Below are 22,038 nucleotides of genomic sequence, written 5' to 3'. Positions count from 1 at the left end.
CATGATTACATTTCATTCTCTTATAAACAAGAGACATCCTACATCCTCCTTTTGTATTTCCACTTCCTTATACCACTTGCTCACAGGTAGCAACTCAATCCATTGACTGCTTCACTAAAGTTCAGTTCTTTCTTCAACAAATTGAGAAGATATTATTTTGAGAACATTTCTTATCCTAGAAAGTCTTAATAATCAGAGATTTAACTGTGAAGTATGAGGCTAATGAGGTTTTCACTGATATTTATAAAATTAAAAAAAAAACTCTTTATGTGAGCTACTTCATATTAATCTTATAAGAAATTTAAGCACTTCATATAAGCACTGCTTTGTACCCTATGCCGTATATATTAAATAAAGAGAGCTATATTAGAATTCAAGCCATATTAATATTCCTTCTTGGTTGATATCCAATGAGACCTCACATATGCTGAATCTGGCAAATTTCTAGGTTCTAAGGAAGTGTAAAGTAGGAGAGGAGGCCTAAAAGACAAGTAGGAGACTGCAGAAGTGCAAGATTGAGTTTCATGAATCAGGTCATTTGTAACAGACTTGTATTAAACCTCCTATTTGCAAACCACTGCTGTGGACAGTGAGAGAACCCCAGGACGACCATGTTGGACACCCTGCCCTAAAAAGGGATATAGATTAATATAGAAGAGACTATGCTAGCAGGTTATCATACTATGGGGGAGGGGAGTAATCTTTGAACTGTAAAGGGATGGAGAATTTACATAAATACTAATTTAGGTAAATACTGATTCTTCCTTTTAATCCCCTTTAATTTAATGTCTCCAAACAGTTTTTAAGAATTTAAGACAAATCATATGTGAAAGTTATTTAAATAAAACCTTCTTCGCAAACACTACCTAACATCACTTATCCATCTTTACTGATGTTTCTGATTTTGAATTTGTCTGCATACAATTCAGATAATATTAAAAACAAAAATTTGGTAACAACACAAGTAAAATTCAGTTCATTCCAATTACAAGTTATCATATTCTTGGCTAAAGATAAGTACACTTCAATAGTTAATCTTAAGTAAAAAGTGCATTTGCCATTACCTTCCCATTAACATAAAAGTTATTTGACTTCAGAAAGATTTGAGACTGTAAGACAAACCTATACATTGAATCAAGACATCACTACAGAAATGTATGTAGTATTCCAATATCTAAATTTAAATTAAAACAAAACAAAAAGGAGATAAAGCAACTTCTCATCTACCTCCACCACTCCCCAGCCTCCAGTTTTTAGAAATGTTTCGTCTTTTACCTATTTTCTTATTTTACTCCTACCTACTGTAAAAGAGAGACTATATTTTTCCTTTAAAGAGACACTCTGAGGGGAAAAAGAATGTTCATTTCTCTCCTGTCAGATGTGGAGCTTTTTTCCCTCAGTCACTATTCATATTTTTCATTATCTTGATGATCCTTCCTTGATTGTCCATGTCTGTTCTCTGTGGTTTTATCTTGTAAGATGATATCTTGATGTCAGACTCTATTCTCCATAGTCGGATTCACAAGGAGTTATTAGAAAAGACTTATTTAAAGACCTGTCTCCTTAGGAATGATTATACACACAAAAGGCAGCTCTTGGATACTTGAGAGCCCAGGATGGAGGAAGTCAACCATTCTAATGGCTATCTATGTGCAGTCAATGGCAGCTGCTCTTTTAGACATTTCAGCATTCCAACGAAGCTTAGGCTTCAGATCAGAAGAAATACAGAGCCATCTACTTCCATTGTTTGGGTGTTTTTAATGATCTAATAAATCATAGACAGCTCGGTAGACTCTGCCATAGATCTGCCTACAGCTGACAGAAGAGGAAGGTATTTTTCCATTCTCTATCAGTTTTGTGCTAAAACGGCACACTTGTCAAAGCAGTGAAAGGTTTGCTCTTCTAGGTGTGTAATCAATACCAAAAATGTCAGAGGTCTTCAGTGAGAGGAAGCCCATGGCCTTGGATTCGCTGAGTCTGTAAGTTCACGATGAATCCCAGATTGCATTAGCAGTGAGTCACTTATCTTAGCTGATAAAAGAGCTCTGCTAATTGGTTGCTAGAGTAATTCACCTAAATATGAGAAAAGATGTGAAAACAAACAGATGTACTCCTATCTGCATAAGGGCTCTATCAATACCCTGTGAAGACTCCACCCCACTGTACTCAAAGAGAGCTATCCTCTGGATGACTGTATATCTGAATCCTATATGAAGTACTCAGAGAAAAACTGAAGGACTGCCCTTTGGAACAGAGCCTGAGTTATTAAAATAAGAACAAGAGCTCCAATAATAGTTAGTTTGATCTATTATGGGTCGTGGAGATGCTTTGGTGTTCCTAGAATTGAACATGCTTCTGTTCTCTAAAAGTACACGTACATCAAACCAGCACATATTAGTGTAAATATTAAGTGATACTACTGGGCATCTCCCATTCTCTCCTCTCTCTGGTGTCCTAACTTAGTTATTTGTTTCTAGTTTTTTAATTCTTACAATCACACTTTTCCATATTAATGAATCTGTAATATCAATTTAAATACTTTTCAGACATCAGCTTGGAGTGTTTTCGTTTAGAGTGTTTGGAGATAAAGATGTCAGAGATATAAATGCACAAATCCTGCTACATCTGTCTGTCATATGCCCAACAGCCCTGAAGGTCAGGGTCTCATTTACCAGTCCATCCAGGCTCTATTTGCAGCTCATAAAGTCTTATTGAGGGGAGTTGCATTTTACATACATCTAAATGATGAGAGTTCAATTTATATATGTTGCTGCGGGGAGGGAAAGGAGAGATCAAGTAGCAGTTACATTGTGCAAATGACTTTATCATCACTCAAGCCAATGAGTATAAGCTTTATTTTCAAATAAAGTCACATTCTGGATGAAGAAGACGTGGTACATATATACAATGGAATACTACTCAGCCATTTAGAAGACTGAAATAATGCCATTTGCAACAACATGGTGGACATAGAGATTATCATACTAAGTGAAATAAGACAGAAAGAGAAAGACAAATACCATATGATATCACTTATATGTGGAGTGTAAATTATGACACAAATGAACTTATCTATGAAACAGAAACAGACTCACAGACAAAAAGAGCAGCCATATGGTTAAGGGGGAGAAATGGATTGGGAGTTTGGGATTGGCAGATACAAACTATTACATATGGAATAGATATACAACAAGGTCCTACTGTATAGCACAGGGAACTGTATTCAATATCCTGTGATAAAGCACAATAGAAGAAAATATGAAAAAGACTGTTCTTTTGATAGACATTAAGTTAATTAATTTTGCTATTATAGTTTTTTGAACTATCAAAAAAGTGTATATATATATATGTATAACTGAATCATTTTGCTGTACAGCAGAAATTAACACAACATTGTAAATCAACTTTATTTCAATAAAATAAATTTAAAAAAAAAAACAAAGTCACCTTGTGAGGTTCTGGGGGTTAGGACTTTAACATATGATTTTAGGGGGAGAAAATTCAATCCCTAACAGTAGTTAATTAACAAGGCTTCATTTTCCTTATCCATTATTATTTGGTAATGTTTGCATTAAAATGCAAACCCTTGCATTCCAAAATACCTTTCAAAGTAATCAATCAGCAAGGTTTGTTGAATACCACCCCCTTTTTTTTTTTTTTTTTTTTTACTAAATTTTATTAGATACCGTGAGAGGTACAAAAAAATTGCAAAATAAACGCCCTTTTCTAAAGTAACTTATCCTACCACCTACTAGTGATGACAAAATTAAGCAGAAATTACAGCCTGTTTGATGCAGAAAAACACATCAATACATGTAATTACAGAACAAAACATCAAGGTTTTTCCCATATAATCTGATAACACTTCATAAAAAGATTTTTTTGTTATTTTTCCTAAAGGTATATTTTGAAAAATTGTTCCTTGGCCATATCCCTGCAAATGTTAAGATTCCTAAGAATGCAGGCCACGTTTATGGATTCAAGGGCTGCATTCAAGAGCTTCAAGTAAACAACAAAGAATTCTTCCTCATCGATGAAGCCCTGAGTGGGAAAAACATTGAAAACTGCCACATCCCTTGGTGTGAGCGTCATCTGTGCCACAATAATGGTACCTGTGTCAGGTATGTACTAGCCTCCTGCCCTCCAGCCAAATTCTTAAAACAACAAAACCAACAGCACTGTCATCTGGGTGATAGAAAAGAAAGGTCTGGAACTTTCAAGTTTTTGTGTACATCACCTAGACGATGATGTTTGCTCAAAGAAATTTATATATTGTGGTTCCAATGTCAGAAATTCCTGAACTCTGAAAATACTAGGTAACTAGACCTGATTTTGGCAATTTTAAATGGATCTAAGTGTAATTTTACCAAGGTGTTCTGCTCTTTGAAAACATGAATGAGAGATTATTCATTGGTAATGGTTTTGATGCATTAATTTTGTTTGTTTTTGCTTCATCTTAAAAATAAATATACTTAGGTCTCTAAGATTAGAGATGGAGAAAGAATACCTATATCCATTTCTTCTTTGTATCGGCAATTTTTACTTCAAGGAGGAAATATCTTACATAGACTTTTTTCCACCTTGAAGTAAAGATTCATGATGCTTATAAGCTTAAGAAGATCTTAATTAAAATTACTTTCTGTTCCACTAACATGTCTTAAGTGAATTGACTCTGAGGGAGTCTCATTTGGGCAGTATAGAAAATATTTTCCTATTTCTTCAATGCTTTGAGAAATCTTTATTTCAGGGCTACAAATAATGACAGAGTGGAAGCTGAAACATGAACAGATTATAATAATTCAAGTCAAGGAGAAATTGACCAAATCTCACAAGAACTATCTTAATTAATTCACGTCATTGTTTCTAAGGGACAAGTTATCAAGTAGTTAATGACACTGTAAACCTAAACTTCTATGTGCATAGTGTGAGAAAGAGAAAAATTCTATCAAAAAAGTAGGATAGGAAATGGTAGGCAGAGATGGGCTCTGAAAGTAATCACTCAAATAGAAAAAGAAAACAGACAGATGGAGAGAACAAAATGGCAAGACAGACAGAGGAATGGACAGATGTGATAAAGTCAGGGTGATATATTTACCAGACAATCACAGATTGACCATAATAAACTTGAAGAAAACACATAGTGAGAAAGGAAGGTATCAGCTCTTAGAGTGTCTAAAACCTTTGCTTCTGATTAACTGTGTCTAAGTCTGTGACTTAATTTACACATTTGTAAAATAACAACCTATCTCACATAGGTAAAGTATAACAGATAAAGTTTTAAAGGATTTTAAAAGAATGAATTTTACTTGGCTATGGTCACTTGTCTGAAGGAAACAAAATCAAGCCTTTACTTAGTAAGTATTCTGTTTTATAAGGAACCCATTAATAGCAATTATTTTTTTAATTGTAATAATGCAAAAATTATCCAGCAGGACAAACTTCAGAACTCTGCAGAAAAAAAAAAATGCATTTTTGCTTAATTAAGTGAAATAGAAACAGGATAAAAGCTTCTCCTCTTGACTTTCTAATGACTGAAACACGTGACTTGCCTTTAATCAACAGAATAACCAATAAAATAGGGTGATGAGATGTCACTTCCATGATTATGTCACACAGGATTGTGAGCAAGGAGACTCTGTCTCTTGCTAGCTTTGATAAAGTGTGAAGCTATTTGGGGAAAGTCTATGTGACAAGGCAGTGAGGGCAGCAGTAACCAGAATTGCCACTGGCTGACAGCCAGCAGATCTGAAGTCCTTGGTCCTATAACTGCAAGAAACTATATTTTACCACAAATCATATATGCTTGGGAGCAGGTCTTTCCCCAACTGAATGTTGAGATGAGACCCCAACCTGACCAACACACTGACTGAGCTTGTGAGACTTTCTACGGAGGACCCAGTGAGGCCTTCCCAAACTCTTCACTCAGGGAAACAAAGAGATAATAAATGTGTGTTGTTTTAAGCTGCTGATTGTGTGGTAATTTTTTGTTATACAGCATAGAATATAAATACCCTCTAATTTTCTGCATAAATATCTAACATTACCAACTTGGAGAAGTAGGGAAGGATTTGTTTTATTTTAGAACAGTAACTGTCTCAGATATTGTAAACCAGGTACATGTTAAATAAAATAAACCTCTTATTTTCATAAATTAAAAGAACCTCACATTACTTCCAATCCTGTTATTTAATATATACTTGAAAATAAAAGTCGGGATGGTCATCTTAGTAAGATAGTTATAAGCAGTCTTAGGTTGAATTATACTTTGTCTGTTCATTCTCTTATATGTCCTCCAGCAAATATTTCCTGAGGGACAACTAATAACCAAGGATTTTGTGAAGCAAAGATGTGTAGTCAAGACTGTCCTGCACACAAGGAGTTTTCACTCTAGCGTAGAAGTTTACCAGCTCTTCAAACTTTAGGGTGAAACTTCCCACAGAAATGTATCTCTCTTCTGTCACATACATTATTCTGGCTTTCCATATCCATTTCTCAATCTTTCAAACTCTCAACCTCTACTCTAGAGAAATCCACTCAAATGTCAACAGATTTTGGCAAACACTATTTAAGGTCTTCCAGATCTGTACGTGCTTTCTTATGGCCAGTCAAATGGAGACTTACCAGCTGTGTACCCAACAAATAAAACACTTCTTCTTATCCTATGAACAAGATTTCTATCTTGGTTGCCAATGCTGAACTTCCATAACCCACCCTTTGTATCACTGCATCCAGAACACGCTGATCTATGGCAACTGTGACTTCATTTCAGCATCTCCCTGTGCGTGCCAACACCATCATACACTGGAGCTGGTCAGTTCCCAAACAACAATAACAAAAAAAAGACTTCTCAGAAGGATCATAAGAACAGTCCCTAGGAGGTCAAAAGTTTAATACGAGAAGAGCACAGATAGTTATAGATCCACAGGGAAGATCATCAGAATGAGAATGCTGCTTTCCTTCTGTTCTGTCTAAAACACCAGTACACAATCATAGCAGAGCAGTTCAGCAGTCTGTGCAGCAACCCAAAAAGAGAACCAGAATATGTACTGAAGGAGATCTCTGAGAGGCTGTGAGTACGTTCAGTACAAGGAGAAGAACACAAATCAAAGAAGTAGGTCCTAAGAACCACTACCAAAACCAACAACCTGCCCCCAGCAGACACCTGCCCACACTTGGAATACAATGAGTGGTGTAAAGTTTTCCAGCCAAAAAACCAAGAGAAACTGCTACTGAGCCATGTTTTCTAACATAGAAAACATGGATCTGAACTAGCTTAATGCCTTTGGAAACTTACTTCTCATCTATGTTGCTGGTCAAAGCCAAAGGCTCCTTTCCTCTATGTGCTGCCACATCATAAAATGCATCTCTCCAAGATCTTCCAAACTCTCTTCCAACCCTTTTCTCCCTTTGAGTCTGTCCACACCATCTGACTTGATCCCACTCCTGGGCTTAGCCAGGAAGACTTCTAAACTTCCTTTCTCTTCTCCTACTTTCCCAGAAAGGGAGATTAGATTCAAGACAGCTTTCAAAATAGCAGAGCAATTTATATAAGTTATATTAGTATTCAACATTTCTGGATCCAAAGGGGATGGATGAAATGACTTGATGGAATTCTTTTTATGTCTACAAGTTTTATTATTTTATTTCCAAAGTAATAAATCATCTATGTTCAGAATAAAAGAGTCATTATTACAAAGACAAGAAGAAAGGACTTGTACCTTTCTGCTTTCTTGTCTCAAGATATAAAGACACTAGTATTTTAAGACTCTAGCGTGTGCACATGATGTATTCATTTGAAAATGTAAATAATAATTTCTCATCACAGTTTAATTGTTCTAGTCCAGGGACTCTCATCTAAAGGTTGGGGAATGTCTCCTAATGAGGGAGAAGTGTTTCAGTCTACAAACACACACACACACACACACACACACACACACACACAACCCTGAGCATTCTAATGGGTGTCTTCTGGGAATACAAGCCCACTTTTCCCAACATGTAAAGAATAATAGTGGTTTAACAAGAGATAACCCTAAAAGAAGTGTGCTCTAGACAAGAGTAAAATGGTGAGTGAACAGAGGTTCAGTACCGGATAGAGCTAAACTTTAGGGTTCACAAAATAAAACACAGCTGTATAGCTATTTATAAACAAAATCTTCACTAATTTTAGCAGCTTGGTTAATATAATTTACTGTTATTAAGTGCTGTTTCTATTGTACATTGTCTATGAAAGTGATCTGCTTACAAGAAGACAAATTTCATGTTGAAAAGTCTTAAGGGGAGTGACACTTCAGCAGCTTTACTGAGCAAACGTCATTCTGCTTTGAGTACCATCACATGTTTCTGGACAGTATCCAGTGTTTTTCATTTTGTTATAAATCTGTGTTAGAATTTTCAAACCCCAGTGGTTGCTCATTTCAGAGAAATCCAAATTGCATGTAGCAAAATTCAGTTTAGAAAAATGATACGGAAGGGTTATTCTGAGTACCCAAATCTCTGTGGACTTTGAACAAGCTGCTTCCAAAGGGCAAGGGAAGGTTAGCAAATTAAACAAATGACATTTAAATCACTTTCTCCTTTCTGTGTCAGATGTTTTAAAATAGGTTAAACAATAATTAAAATGGAGCATCAGGTTTGGGACTATACCCTGTATAACAACTGCACCAAGAATGTATGTCACTGGCATTATAGTGAATAATTATTGAGACATGAATTTTAGACTTAATCTAAATTCATGCCAGGAGCTAAGCATTTAGGAATGGATTTGACCATGCCTTGAAAGTCAATAATCCCTGGATGCGAATGAATGTGATCTTTCTGTATCTACTTCTTCTCTTAGCTTTGATTCATCACTAGCCAGTGTTGCCCTCCATGTGCTAGGGCAGGGGTCAGCAAACTGTTTTTGTAAAGGGACAGATAGCAAATATTTTAGACTTTGCCTCACAACTATTCAACTCTGCTACTGTAACATCAAAGCAGACATTGACTATATATAAATAAATGTACATGGCTGTGTTCCAATAAAATTTTATTTATAAAAATAAGTGTCTGGCAAAATTTGGTCCAAAGGCCATAGTTTGCAGATCACTGCACTATGCCAACAGATGGATAATATAGTTTTAGTCAATTAATTGACCAGGAAAGTCCAACTCAATTTAATTTTTCCATATTAAGCAATGTATAGATAGATGATAGATAGATAGATAGATAGATAGATAGATAGATAGATAGATAGATAGATAGATAGATAGATAGATAGATATACATTATAAAGCATTGGCTCACTTAATTATGGAGGCTGAGTAGTCCCATATGTGTCACCTGCAAGCTGGAGACCAGGACAGCTGGTGGTGTAGATCCCAGTTTGAGTCCGAAGGCATGCTGATGGCAGAAGGTCAAAGTCGCAGCTCAGAGTCAGACAGAGGGAAATCCCAGCCTTCCTCCACTTTTGTTCTGCTCAGACCCTCAGGGGGTTGAGTGAGGCCCACCCCATTGGGAGGGGCCAGCTGCTTTACTCAGTCTACCAATTCAAGTATTAATGTCTTCTGTAAACAGACCCATAGACACACCCAGAAACAATGTTTAGCCAGCTATCTGGGCATCCTGTGACCAATCAAGTTGACACATAAAATTAACTGCAACAAGAACCTCAGAAAAGTGTACATGTGTTTCTTAACACTAGGTAACTTTCATTGCCCTCCGTGTCCAGTGAGAATAGAAGTAAAAGCTCGTTTCTTTCATTCTTTTGTTTCAGTCCATTTTTCCCTATTATCGCATTTCATAGACTTTTTTTGACATTGTCAGGTGAAAAGAAGTCATTTTTCATGATTTCTGAGGTATTTAGTTTTCAAATCATTTAGCACTTCAGAATGAGGGGGGAGCCATAAATTGAACTTGAAATTGCAATAGTGACAACTACTACAGAACACAATGAATCTGGGTATTGTGTACTAATTTTTGCATCTGTTCTGTAGCGAGTGATGACACCCCACAAATGTCCACTTGTCTTCACCGTCATGTCACAGTGGCATGTAACTAGGCAACACTACGGAGAACTTTTAGTTAATATTCTGTATCCTGGAAGATTACCCCTAATCCAGTCCAGGAGTCTACCCAAGTCCTCTAAATACCAAGGGGGAAAAGTGCCTATTTCATGTCAATTTCTCACCACACATTTAGACTAATAACATCTTCAAATATTTAACCCTTCTTCTTAGTTGCTGTTCTGTCTGCATTCAACATGTTTGAAATTGTCCTCAGGACTTAAATGTCTCTTGTACTAGAGGACTACTTTGTATTTGGTTAGATTATTCTCATCTGTAAAAGTCTGCTGAGCATCGAAACATCTCAGCTGTAGGTGGCCCCTACTGCTCAAACAAGGGGAAAAGGGAAAACGTCCCACCAAGTTTCAGGTAAAAACTTAGAAGCATATGTGGTGTTCCCATTTCTTGAATTGTGTTAATTAATTGTGCATTTACAACATTTATCCATGTACTCCATTCATGGAAAGCAGTTTAACCTTTATGGGGTGCAAATATAAACAGTTTTATTTTTCTCCTTTCACTGATGTCAAACATACTTTATGGGTTCTCTACTTTCCCTTAACAGAATATCATGCAGGTTCATGTTCACATATTAAAAGCATATGGTTCAACCTCCTCCAGTTTAAAACTTCTAACTCATATCCAGTTGGGCGGTCTCCTATCCCCTGCCTAGTTGGATGGACCCCCAGCTCAAGAACTTGAGCAGGGAAAGAATGTGATGTGTTCTGCCTGATGCCTCTCTATCCCTCTTCTGTTTCCAGTTTCTCCAGATTTGGGGCTACCTTGGGGCAGAAGGGATTTAATTTTAAGGAGTAAAAGCCTTTCTTATTTTTTTATTCAGCTTATTTTATTGAAGTATAGTTGATTTACAATGTTGTGTTAATTTCAGGTGTACAGCAAAGTGATTAAGTTATTCATACATATATATCTGGGGTTTTTTTTCAGATTCTTTTTCCTTATAGGTTATTACAAAATATTTAGCATAGTTTCCTGTGCTATACAGTAGGCCCTTGTTGGTTATATATTTTACATACAGAGGTGTGTATATGTTAATCCCAAACTCCTAATTTATCCCTCCCTCCCTTTTCCCCTTTGGTAACCATAAGTTTGTTTTCTATGCCTGTGGATCTATTTCTCTTTTACATATATGTTCATTTGTATAATTTTGTTTTAGATTCCACATATAAGTGATAACATATGATTTTTATCTTTCTCTGTCTGACTTACTTCACTTAATATGATAATCTCTATGTCCATCATATTGCTACATATGGCATAATTTTGTTCTTTTTTACGGCTGAGTAATATTCCATTGTGTGTATGTGTATATATGTGTATATATATATATATATATATATATATATATACACACCACATCTTTATCCATTCATCTGTGGATGGGCATTTAGGTTGCTTCCATGTCCTGGCTATTATAAATAGTGCTTCAATGAACATTTGGGTGCACATATCTTTTCAAATTATGGTTTTCTCCAGATATATGCCTAAGAGTGGGATTGCAGGATCATATGGTAGCTCTATTATTAGTCTTTTAAGAAACCTCCATACTGTTGTCCATAGTGGCTGCACCAATTTACATTCCCACCAACAGTGTAGGAGGGTTCCCTTTTCTCCACACCCTCTCCAGAATTTATTATTTGTAGACATTTTGATGATGGCCCTCCTGACCAATGTGAGGTGATACCTCATTATAGTTTTGATTTGCATTTCTCTAATAATTAGTGATGTTCAGCATCTTTTCATGTGCCTTTTGGCCAGCTGTATGTCTTCCTTGGAGAAATGTCTATTTAGATCTTCTCCCCATTTTTTGATTGGGTTTTTTTTTTGATATTGAGCTGTATGTACTGCTTGTATATTTTGGAGATTAATCCCTTGTCAGTTGCAACTTTTGCAAATATTTTCTCCCATTCTGTGGTTTGTCTTTTTGTTTTGTTTATGATTTACTTTGCTGTGCAAAAGGTTTTAAGTTTAATTAGGTTCCATTTGTTTGTTTTTGTTTTAATTTCCATTACTCGAGGAGGCAGTTCCAAAAAAATATCACTACAATTTATGTCAAAGAGTGTTCTGCCTATGTTTTCCTCTAGGAGTTTTATAGTATCTGGTATTATATTTAGGTCTTTAATCCATTTTGAGTTTATTTTTGTTTGTGGTGTTACAGAATGTTCTAATTTCATTCTTTTACATGTAGCTGTCCTGTTTTCTCAGCACCACTTATTGAAGATACTAAATTTTTATGGAAACACAAAAGAGCCCAAATAGCCAAAGCAATCTTGAGAGAGAGCAATGGAGCTGGAGAATCAGGCTCCCTGACTTCAGACTATACTACAAAGCTGCAGTAATCAAAGCAGTATGGTAATGGCACAAAAACAAATAGAGATCAATGGAACAGGATAGAAAGCCCAGAAGTAAACCCAGGCACTTATGGTCAATTAACCTATGACAAAGGAGGCAAGAATGTACAAATGTTTTCTGATTAACTGGTGTCATTATGGTTTTGTATGTTCTCCCTATAACAGAAGTTCAGTACTGGGTCTCTTGACACACATGTGTGTGAGTATTCATCAAGCCCTGCCCAAAGGGCCACTCCCTGGCACAGCTTCCTGAGGGGCAAAGTTCTCTGGTTTGCTCCTCCCAGACTTACATTTTACCTACTAGTGCCCCCTTGCCCAGTTGCAGAGCTGGTTTACTCTGAAGCTAATGAAACATAGAGGTTCCCACCCTTGCAGATGTCCTTCTGAGACCTGGGAGTTGCTAGGAATTGCAGTGGTTTTTTTAATAGTCCTCTTTCAGAGAAGAAACCAGGCTGAAATCAGGAACCATTTCCATGTAAGCATTTCCTATGAAGAGCCTAAGGAGATTTCAGAGAGAGAGCTAAATCTCTTTGTTTCTCTGTAATTCATTGTGATTTCTTTTCTCATTGTAAATAAATATTCTCTTTTACACATCAGTTTGTATATGTATTTTTCAATCCTTTTTGTTATAAAGGATCAAAAATTTTATAAGCTGTGTGCCCCATAAAATCTAGACTAACGTTTGCCCCTCTTAGGCAGGTTCTTGGCTAAGGAGGTAACTCAAGGCAAGTATCAAAGGTTAATTTTCAAAAAGTTATAAACCTGGCTTTCATACAAGTGTATAGTGAACACATGCTGAAAATTATTTATCTCATTAATGACAGAACCAGTATGTTGGTAAGGCTGATTCAAAGAGAATTCAGGAGGCTGAGCATATATAGGCACAGAATGAAAGCTGAAATAAGATCACTAGGTTAGAGGCAAAACTCATTAGTATCCTACAAAGGAATAAAGTATAAATTTGTGGTAGTCTTTTCTACCAATCTGTACTCATTTGCATCTCCATCAGACATAATTCTACAAGTTAGCATGTAACTTCCCAGAGTATGGTCAATAGTAAATAGTGAGCCAAATAAAAACTCATTTTTCTAGAAAATTACATAATCCTTGAACAGGACTATTAGAAAACACCCTAGTATGATATTAATAAAACATGTAGTTATCTTTTTGCTTTATTTCTAAGTTTTGAACATTTTCTAAACACCAGCCCCTTTCCACATCACCAAGAGATGACAGTCACAGGCGCTTCAGTGCTAACCACCCACCCCCCCCCACCCACTATCCTGAATGTTCAGCAAGCTGGAGGTGACCATAAGCAAGACAGTATTAAGAAGAATAAACTCATTTAGTCTTCCATGACATGAAAAGCAAATGTATCAATGCTATGAGTAGGAAAAAAGAAAAAACAGTCTCCTTATCACTTAGACTAAACGTAATGCATCACAACATAGTATTTTGGTAATTTTTTTCTATTTTTTTTTTCTGGAATACCCATGTTTAGAAGTTATTTTAATCTGAGTCTACTTGATTAAAATAGGATTTGTGTCTCTTTCACACCACCAGCATGGCAGAGCACCTCTTTGGTGTGAAGTAGTGTGAACATGGGATTTACAAAGAAGGATATGACATGGCATCATTGTCTACATACTCTTTTGCTTATGCTAAGGGCTGTGGAATAAAATTAGTTTTTTCACTTATACATACAAAGTGCAATCTTAGGTTCAAACAGCCCAGGTTTCATAGCCTGTTGTTTATCTTTTTGATCTCATTTCTTTCCCCCACTCTACAAGTGCCAGGTATGGTGAAAATGGATTGATTTGGGGTCATTTATTTTTGCTTGGAGAGTGTGACTGAAGCTGTAGGGTTTTTAGTTGCTTACAAAAGTCGATCACGTATTTGGAAAGCATAACTCTCACCAATGTACCACTGTAAGTGTCACAGGTTTCTTGGTAAAGTACAAATGCAATTTAAATTGATTTTCTAACCACTTTTATTACTGCCATCCTTGAGTGTAGCAACAAGTGTTGGGCATTTGTTTTTCTGGGACAGAAAGCATTTCTGTCCTCCGCAGAGTTTCATTAAAGTCGTGATTCCAAATACAATTGTATGTAAATGAGAACAAATAAGGTTAAACATAGAAAAAATTGTATCATTGACACCAAATTTGAAAAGTCTCAAAGAGTTAAATACTTCAAGGTTTGACCAATGGGAAAAGACCACTGTCAAATTCCACACATAGTTTTTATATCATATTTATGCAGCAAGGTCAAACAAGTGGGGGGAAAAAAATCTCATCTTCAATTTTCTCTACCCTTAGGTAACAATACATGGAGAAGTCATTTACCCTGATTGATCTTCTTGGGCATAAGAGACCTCTCTGGCTTAAATCCCATCTGAAAACCATCTTTCCTCTCCTTTTCTTATAGAATATTAACATTTTTTTCTCTACTTCAAGCAACAAGCAAGCAAAATATGAGCTGCTAAGATGCTATCCTTGACTGTTCTACTTAAAAAACTATTGTTAATGAGTTTTTAGTAGGGAATTATGTGTTAAAACCTGTTTGTTTTGTAACTAGAAGTATTTGTTCTTATTTAAATCTACATGGTTTACCACTTACAGATTGCATCCGTGCATACGCGCGTGCATGCGTGCGCACACACACACACACACACACACACACAAAGATTTAGTAAACTGTGCTAATCACTATGATTTTTACATATTAGACATCACACTTAAAATTGTGTGAAAACCTTGACAAACAAAATAAAAACAGAACAAAGTTAAAGCTGGAATCAAATGTGAGAGCTCCAGACTCCCTTGGCTTAGATTTACAAAATGCTTTACATAATTATTTTAGGAAAGAAACAAACCAATCCTTTTGGTTCAGCAGTAGACAAAGTTCCAAGCCTTACATTTTGTTCCCGGACCATTTGCTGGCACATTATGTACCTTAGGAAAATTGCTTAACCTTTAGTCTAAGAAAATGAAGTGAAACTTTTTCCCACCTGCCTACCTAAACCCCAAGTGATTTGGAGCCAAAAGTTAAAACTTGCTAAAGACTTGAGAATATAAAGACTAGATGGAAAATATAAAGACTAGATGGAAAAACACTGGGAAATAAATTTGGTTATTGTTTATTGACATTAAAGTGCAATAGTGGCTTCAAGCAAGTACTGTCCACATATTAATACTGCTAATTGCCATTAACTTAACAATCACCAAGTGATTTTTCTTTTGGAAAATGATATAATGGCATTGTTCTGATGTGATTTCATTTTAAAATGGTGTTAATGCTTAACGTTTCTTTGGAAGATAGATTTAGATTTCTGTTTCACAAATGGAAAAATGTGTGAGTTCAGAGATTTGTTCAAGTCAACACTGATGATAGAGACAGGATAAATCACAACCATCTAGACTTTAAGTCAATGCTCTGCCCCAAGCTTTTCAATATAAGTCAACTACCTGCTCCATCATACAAAAAACTTAGTTGTCCAAATTAAGTGATTCAGTAACAATTTTCAGCAGTTCTCTGACTTGAGAATTACAATTAAAGTCTCGGCTATCTATAAAAATTACAGCTTCCTCGTTGCACACCAGTCCAACAGGCAGGAGGTCTGTGTCTCACCGTTACTCTTAAGTAGGCCACCAACCATTTCTGGATATCACTTCCATCATTTTTGCAAAGAGGGGATTAAACTAGATGGGAATTTCCAAAAGTATTTTTCAAGATATATTAATAAGCATTCTTTAGGAAAAAAAGGGGGAGACAGCAATTTTTTAAGATACATTCATAAAATATCCCATTTCATATTCCCCTCTTGGAGTTCCACAACATATTTAAAGATGTTAAAGAAGTCTTATGGAATATAGCCCATTTAACTCTACTTCATAGAAGTTTCTAAACTAATTTCATCCCCAAAAATATTTTTCCAGAAATACCTATTCCCATCACACAGTACACTCTCTTTCTCAGAAGCAATGTGAGTGCCTGATGATACAAAGTTCAACAAGTGGGATTTTTTCTACTCTTAAAAGAGTTCCAAAGAAGAAGATTGCACAACAGTTGGGACTATAAGTAGGTTTTGTATGCTACAATACCAAGAATCCTTATTAATGCCTAACTCACCTTTCCATAGGTTTCAAGGTATGCAACTTTCTCTTTTTAGTCCCGCATTAATAGGTCTAATGATAAATACAGTTTAAATTCAATAGAACTGACAGAAAATCATGTCTAAATTTTGGAGTTTAAGTGTTGAGTTAGGAAATTATCTGAACATTAGAATTCTCTAGTAAGATCACACCTGAATACTCACCTAACCCATCTCCTTCCCCTCTGCTCTCTTACAAATGCTTTGGGGCTTTTTGTTCTCTTCCCTAATCTACCCATCCACACAGAGATAAAAACTAAAGCCTCAAAATTGTTTTAGTCCTAAATGTGAGCTATAAACATTTATATCCATGATGGCAGAGCAACATTTTCTGCTCCCAAGATGGAGAGAGGACAGCACTGGGGAAGGGTGGTGTGGAGGGAAGGGTCAGGATGGAGTGGAGGGGACTCAGTGCCTCACTGGCCTTGGGTGTGGACCACCAACTATCAGATTCAGGAGTCCTGAGAGCTTGAAATTTCCCTTGAGCAGAGGGTGAAGCACTTGTACACCTGGACAGGGATGCAGACATGAATGGATGCAGACATTGATGTCCAGATGAGGAGGAACTGCTCAGAGCCACTGGCTCCCCACCCCCGCACCAGGAGCCAGGGGCCCTAACCCAAGGCTCAATTTCGTATCTGCTCTTCTGTGTGATGTGCACACATTTATCTTCCCTGAGTGTCTTTTCTCATCTCACTAGAGATCACCCAGACGTTTCTAAGTCAAATTTGTCTAAGAATCTAAAGGCCCTTCTGATGCTGTTGTTTGAAGTCTAGAAGTATAATACCTAATTTAAGTATTAAGGGAAATCTAAATGCCTGCTGATTTAAATATACTGAGAAATATTTTCTTATTTTATACTCTACCATTGTGTATGTTGAACACCTATTTCTCTGCAGATGGAGGACAATTGAGAAGATGTTTAAATATCGTGGTCAGATGAAGTAAAAATTCAGATAATGCTAGATTGGGGCAAGTTACATTGACAGATAAATCATCCTCAACGTGGAACAGCTGAAAAGATTACTTGGATGTTCTGGGAGTTCAGTTTCTAGTGCTGGCCTTGACTTTCTATTGTCTGGTCTTATTTTACAACTTTGTAGGGGCAGAGGTTAACCTGTAGATTTTTGTCGGCTAGAGATGAAAATAATTTTTTTCCAATGGAAAAGTACTCTAAATGGACGTTAACCAGCTTCATATCCAATCAAGCAATCTTAGCTTGATATTGTTTCTTAAATATTCTTTAGTCTTGATACTTTACTGATTCCCTTATTAATAACTGAGTTAAAGAAAACCTTGACATGCATTCATATTATATTTGCATGAGAGTCATAACTTCACTGGTATAAACTATACTTTATCAGAATTTCTTGTTCACTTTCCTTTCCCTCATCATTTTTATATAAAACAAAGTAGATGAAAATGGAGACCAAAAGAGGAAATAGTCACAACAAAGAAGGAGAAAGGCAATGTCAACCCTTCTGCCCCAGGACCGAGGAGAGAAGCATAGCTTCTTCCTACTAGCAAGCTGTGCTAATCATCCCATAGATCTTCCCTCCTGGGGGCCGTGCAGCCCGTGTCCCAGGTGTGAGGCCATGGCATTTGCACAGCAAGCTTCACGCTGGACAGGGTCTGCACCAGAGGCTTGATGCTCTGATGCTGCTGTCTTGAAACTCTCCACATATCGTCTTTGATTTTGGCTTTTGTAAGTGAAGTAAGGAGAGAGAGCGGGGCATGTGCCAGGGCCCTGGAGTCCTGCATTCCCACACTCCCCAGGTCTCCAGGAAGAGTTCTCCAGCACCTTCCTCCCCATCCCCACCCAGCTGGTCCCCACAGCCTCCACTCCTGGCAAGGCCCTGGGTGTGGGCGCAGGGAGCGTCGGGATTGGGTACACAACAGCGTTAGACAGCAGAGAACATGGCAACAGCAGGGAAGAGAGACAACCAGAGAAAGTGCAAAGCTCTTTTTCTGTTTTTTGAACGAAGGTCTCTGCCTTTTCATCTTGAACAGGGCCCCACAAATTATGTGGCTGCCCTATGGGAGTGAGGTATGGGGTTCTCAGAGACACACTGGCTGGTGTCCAATCCCCACATACTTGGAGTGACCCCTGCAAATATACTGAGCCAAGAACAGTGGGAAAAGCAGAGTTTTCCATTTGTCATTGATCCTCCAATCTTTGTTTAGCTTCAAATCTTTGTTTTATTTTTATCATAATGATACCTCTTAGAGAACAAAATAAATCCCAATAACTCTGCATGAGGTAATTTAAGGAGCCCATAACAATTAAAGGGATAAGGGATTAAGAATATTTATCACCCTCTGTTAGTTAATACCAAAACCATTGGGATATTCTTTTTGCCCAGAACTTATATATTAGAAATGAAAAAAACAAAAAATCCTCAGGCTCTCTTTTAAAGCCCAGACTTATAAAAACCAGGTTAGAAATATCTTAAATTTCCTTTTCTGAGGTTTTCATGGATTTTGTGTTATGAAATTGTTCTCAGACAAGGAACAGATCTTTTTAACAAGCATCTATACAGAGCACCTACTATATGCTAGCCATTTTGCAAGGCATCAAAAAAAAGCACAATAAATAAATCATAAACCTTAACACTCAAGAAGTTTAAGGGGGATGAAAATGCCACAATATAATGTATAAGTGCTGGTATCAAGAACTGTGCATATTGATGTGCTACTGAGAAATGTGTCACTGTGAAGCCACGGCACAAGCACAACATAAACAGAAGTGGAATACATGGACTTCATGCTGTACACCTTCACAACAAGCTCAGTTTTGATACATTGCACCTTTAGGTAAATATTATGTGTAACTTGTGCACAACCCAAAGCACATTTCATGTAATATAGACTTAGTTTTCACATATTCCTACTGAGTTCCTCTCCTCTTCAATTTACATTACTGACAAAAACATCTAAAACTGCCAAGTAAGGAAAAACTCCAGTGAAATTTCTCAACTGGCTGGCATGGCTGACTGGAGACTTAATAGTGGTGAACACCATCCCTTCTGAGCCCGTCTGGGGGAGCTTTTTACTGGAAGGAAGACTGCAGTTTATCGGGGGTCATCTGGCAGGAGAGATATTTATTAAAGTTTTGAGAAACCTCTGGAATATTCTGTCTTCACCGTTCTACCCTTATAGAACAGGAGACTGCAGATCTCACAGCTAATATTCAAACTGAAATTGGCCCACATAGATATGAGAAATCAACTTGACATCAAAGGTTATCCATCCTCCCACACTTGCTTTTCCTGCTCCCATCTCAAATTCATAGGTGCTTTTATTTTTTCATTCACTTTTTAGAATAAGAAAAAAAAAAAATGCTTCTGTATATACCCGTGTGTTTTTCCCCTTTTGGATGCATCTGCAAACCCAGCTGTAATTCTTTTGTTGTTTCTCAGATGTAGACAAATAAACTACAAGCAAGACTACAAAAATAAAGGATTTTATTTGTCCTTGAAAATATGATGGTGTGAGCTAGCACATCTTTGTTTTAAACTAAAGCTCCTGTCTAATCTCTGCATCCATAATATTTTTCTGATACCTGAGTCTTTTTCAGAGAATATTCCTAGAAGAAAACAGAGAAATGTCAAACTGAAATAGCCCCAAATAGCAGATATAAATATGGAAGATATGTATAGAAGTCACACACGTCTCTTCATTAGAAAAGTCTCCTTTTATTATAATTAGAGAAAGCAGAATTTAAAAAGAAAATAGAATGTGGCAGTAATTCTAATGGCACTTGTGACAATACAGTCTTATATAACCTAAAACTAAACAGCCAAGTCAATCTCATCAAAAACTGCTGAGGAATTTTTTAACTTACTCTGCTGCTTAAAAGCTATGTGATTTGGGGCAAGTCATTTCACCTCCAAAATCCTCGGTTTCTTGCCCATAAGATGAAGATGATCTAAATGCCGGCTGGGCCAACTCCCCAGAGCTATAAGAGGCTGAAACAAAGCTACGTGTGTGGAAATGCTTTAAACTGCAAAGCCTCATCCAGATGCAGGGACATTTTATTATATAGGTGCAGGATGTTGAAAAAGAGAGAATGTGAAGGCTCTTTTTGATTTGAACAAGCAGCTTCTATACTGCCCATGGGGATTAATTACAGACTTCCCACGTTTCCAAATATTCACAGATTTATTTAAACAGTGAGAGTCAGAACCTACTGAAACATGGTGAGTTGTTCAGAAGTCCAAAAAAATTATCCAGCCTTGCTTAATACTCACTTGTGTGAGACTCACATCCATGCTTTGATGCAAATATTCAGAGCAAGGTAGCTTCCTGTGATTCCTAGAATATCACCTGTGTCATTGAGTCACTGCCTCTCTCTTCCCTCCAGAGAAATCCCTGGGTGTGGCTACACCTGAGTTTTAAAGACATATCCTGTTGTCATCTCCCACCACATGGATTACCTGTATACTATTTCCAGATAAGCATGAGGTTGGGGGCAGAGGGAACAATAGTAAAAATAACTGGCATCTTTAATTGCTTACACTGTCTTAATTATTCTATATGCATTGTCTCAACTTACCTTTGCAATAATGCAATAAAGTTCCTTCTATGGTTATCTCCATGGTATTAATGGCAAAAGCTAAGGCACAGAGAGGTTAAGCAATCTATCCAAGGTCACACCAGTGGTGGAGGTGGGTTTATGCCTCAGGCAGGCTGCTTAGCCTCAGCTCTACACTGCGCCCAATGGGAGGTTCTACTGAAATGACTCATTGCTGTTGCTGTTGTTTGGGCAGCTACCACTTTTGAAGTGCTTTACTATGTTTTGTGAATGGTGCTGAGTACTCTATCTCATTAGTTGATGTACCTTTTTTTTTTTTAACTTTTTGGGTTTATTTATTTATTTATTTATTTTTGGCTGTGTTGGGTCTTCGTTTCTGTGTGAGGGCTTTCTCTAGTTGAGGCAAGTGGAGGCCACTCTTCATCACGGTGTGCGGGCCTCTGATTATCGAGGCCTCTCTTGTTGCGGAGCACAGGCTCCAGATGCGCAAGCTCAGTAATTGTGGCTCACGGGCCTAGTTGCTCCGCGGCATGTGGGATCTTCCCAGACCAGGGCTCGAACCCGTGTCCCCTGCATTGGCAGGCAGATTCTCAACCACTGCGCCACCAGGGAAGCTCCGACGTACCTTTTTAGAGGAGACATTACAGCCTCTATTTTACAAAATAAGGAAACTGAAGCTCAAAGAGGTTAAACAGCTTGTTGAAGTTTGTAGAATAAGTGTCATAAGTGACTTAGCTGGGATTTTAGCCCAAGTCTGTTTGAATCCTATGCCACTTGTTCTTTCAATAATGTTTTCTTAAATCCTCGTGATCCTTTTCATGTGGTACGCATGACATCTTCTGTACAAGCTCCATCTTCTGGATCTAATTTACCCCTTCTTCCTAGCTCCCTGCGACAAGAAGATTCTGGTTATTTCCCCGGATCATACAAACACCAAGGC

The 22,038-nt window shown here is 37.1% G+C and overlaps 1 protein-coding gene across 1 annotated transcript in view; it reads left to right on the top strand.

Annotated features, from left to right (window-relative positions):
- EYS (eyes shut homolog) overlaps nt 1-22,038 on the top strand; it is a 1,820,808-nt gene that overhangs the window by 1,544,601 nt on the left and 254,169 nt on the right. Inside the window, exon 33 of the mRNA XM_068550856.1 lies at nt 3,901-4,121. Coding sequence (XP_068406957.1) covers nt 3,901-4,121 — 221 coding nt within the window. The remainder of the gene's footprint in view (nt 1-3,900; nt 4,122-22,038) is intronic.

This window comes from Eschrichtius robustus, chromosome 9 (genome assembly GCF_028021215.1).
Source record: "Eschrichtius robustus isolate mEscRob2 chromosome 9, mEscRob2.pri, whole genome shotgun sequence".
NCBI classification, from domain to species: domain Eukaryota; kingdom Metazoa; phylum Chordata; class Mammalia; order Artiodactyla; family Eschrichtiidae; genus Eschrichtius; species Eschrichtius robustus.
This window is presented reverse-complemented; position numbering and strand designations above follow the sequence as displayed.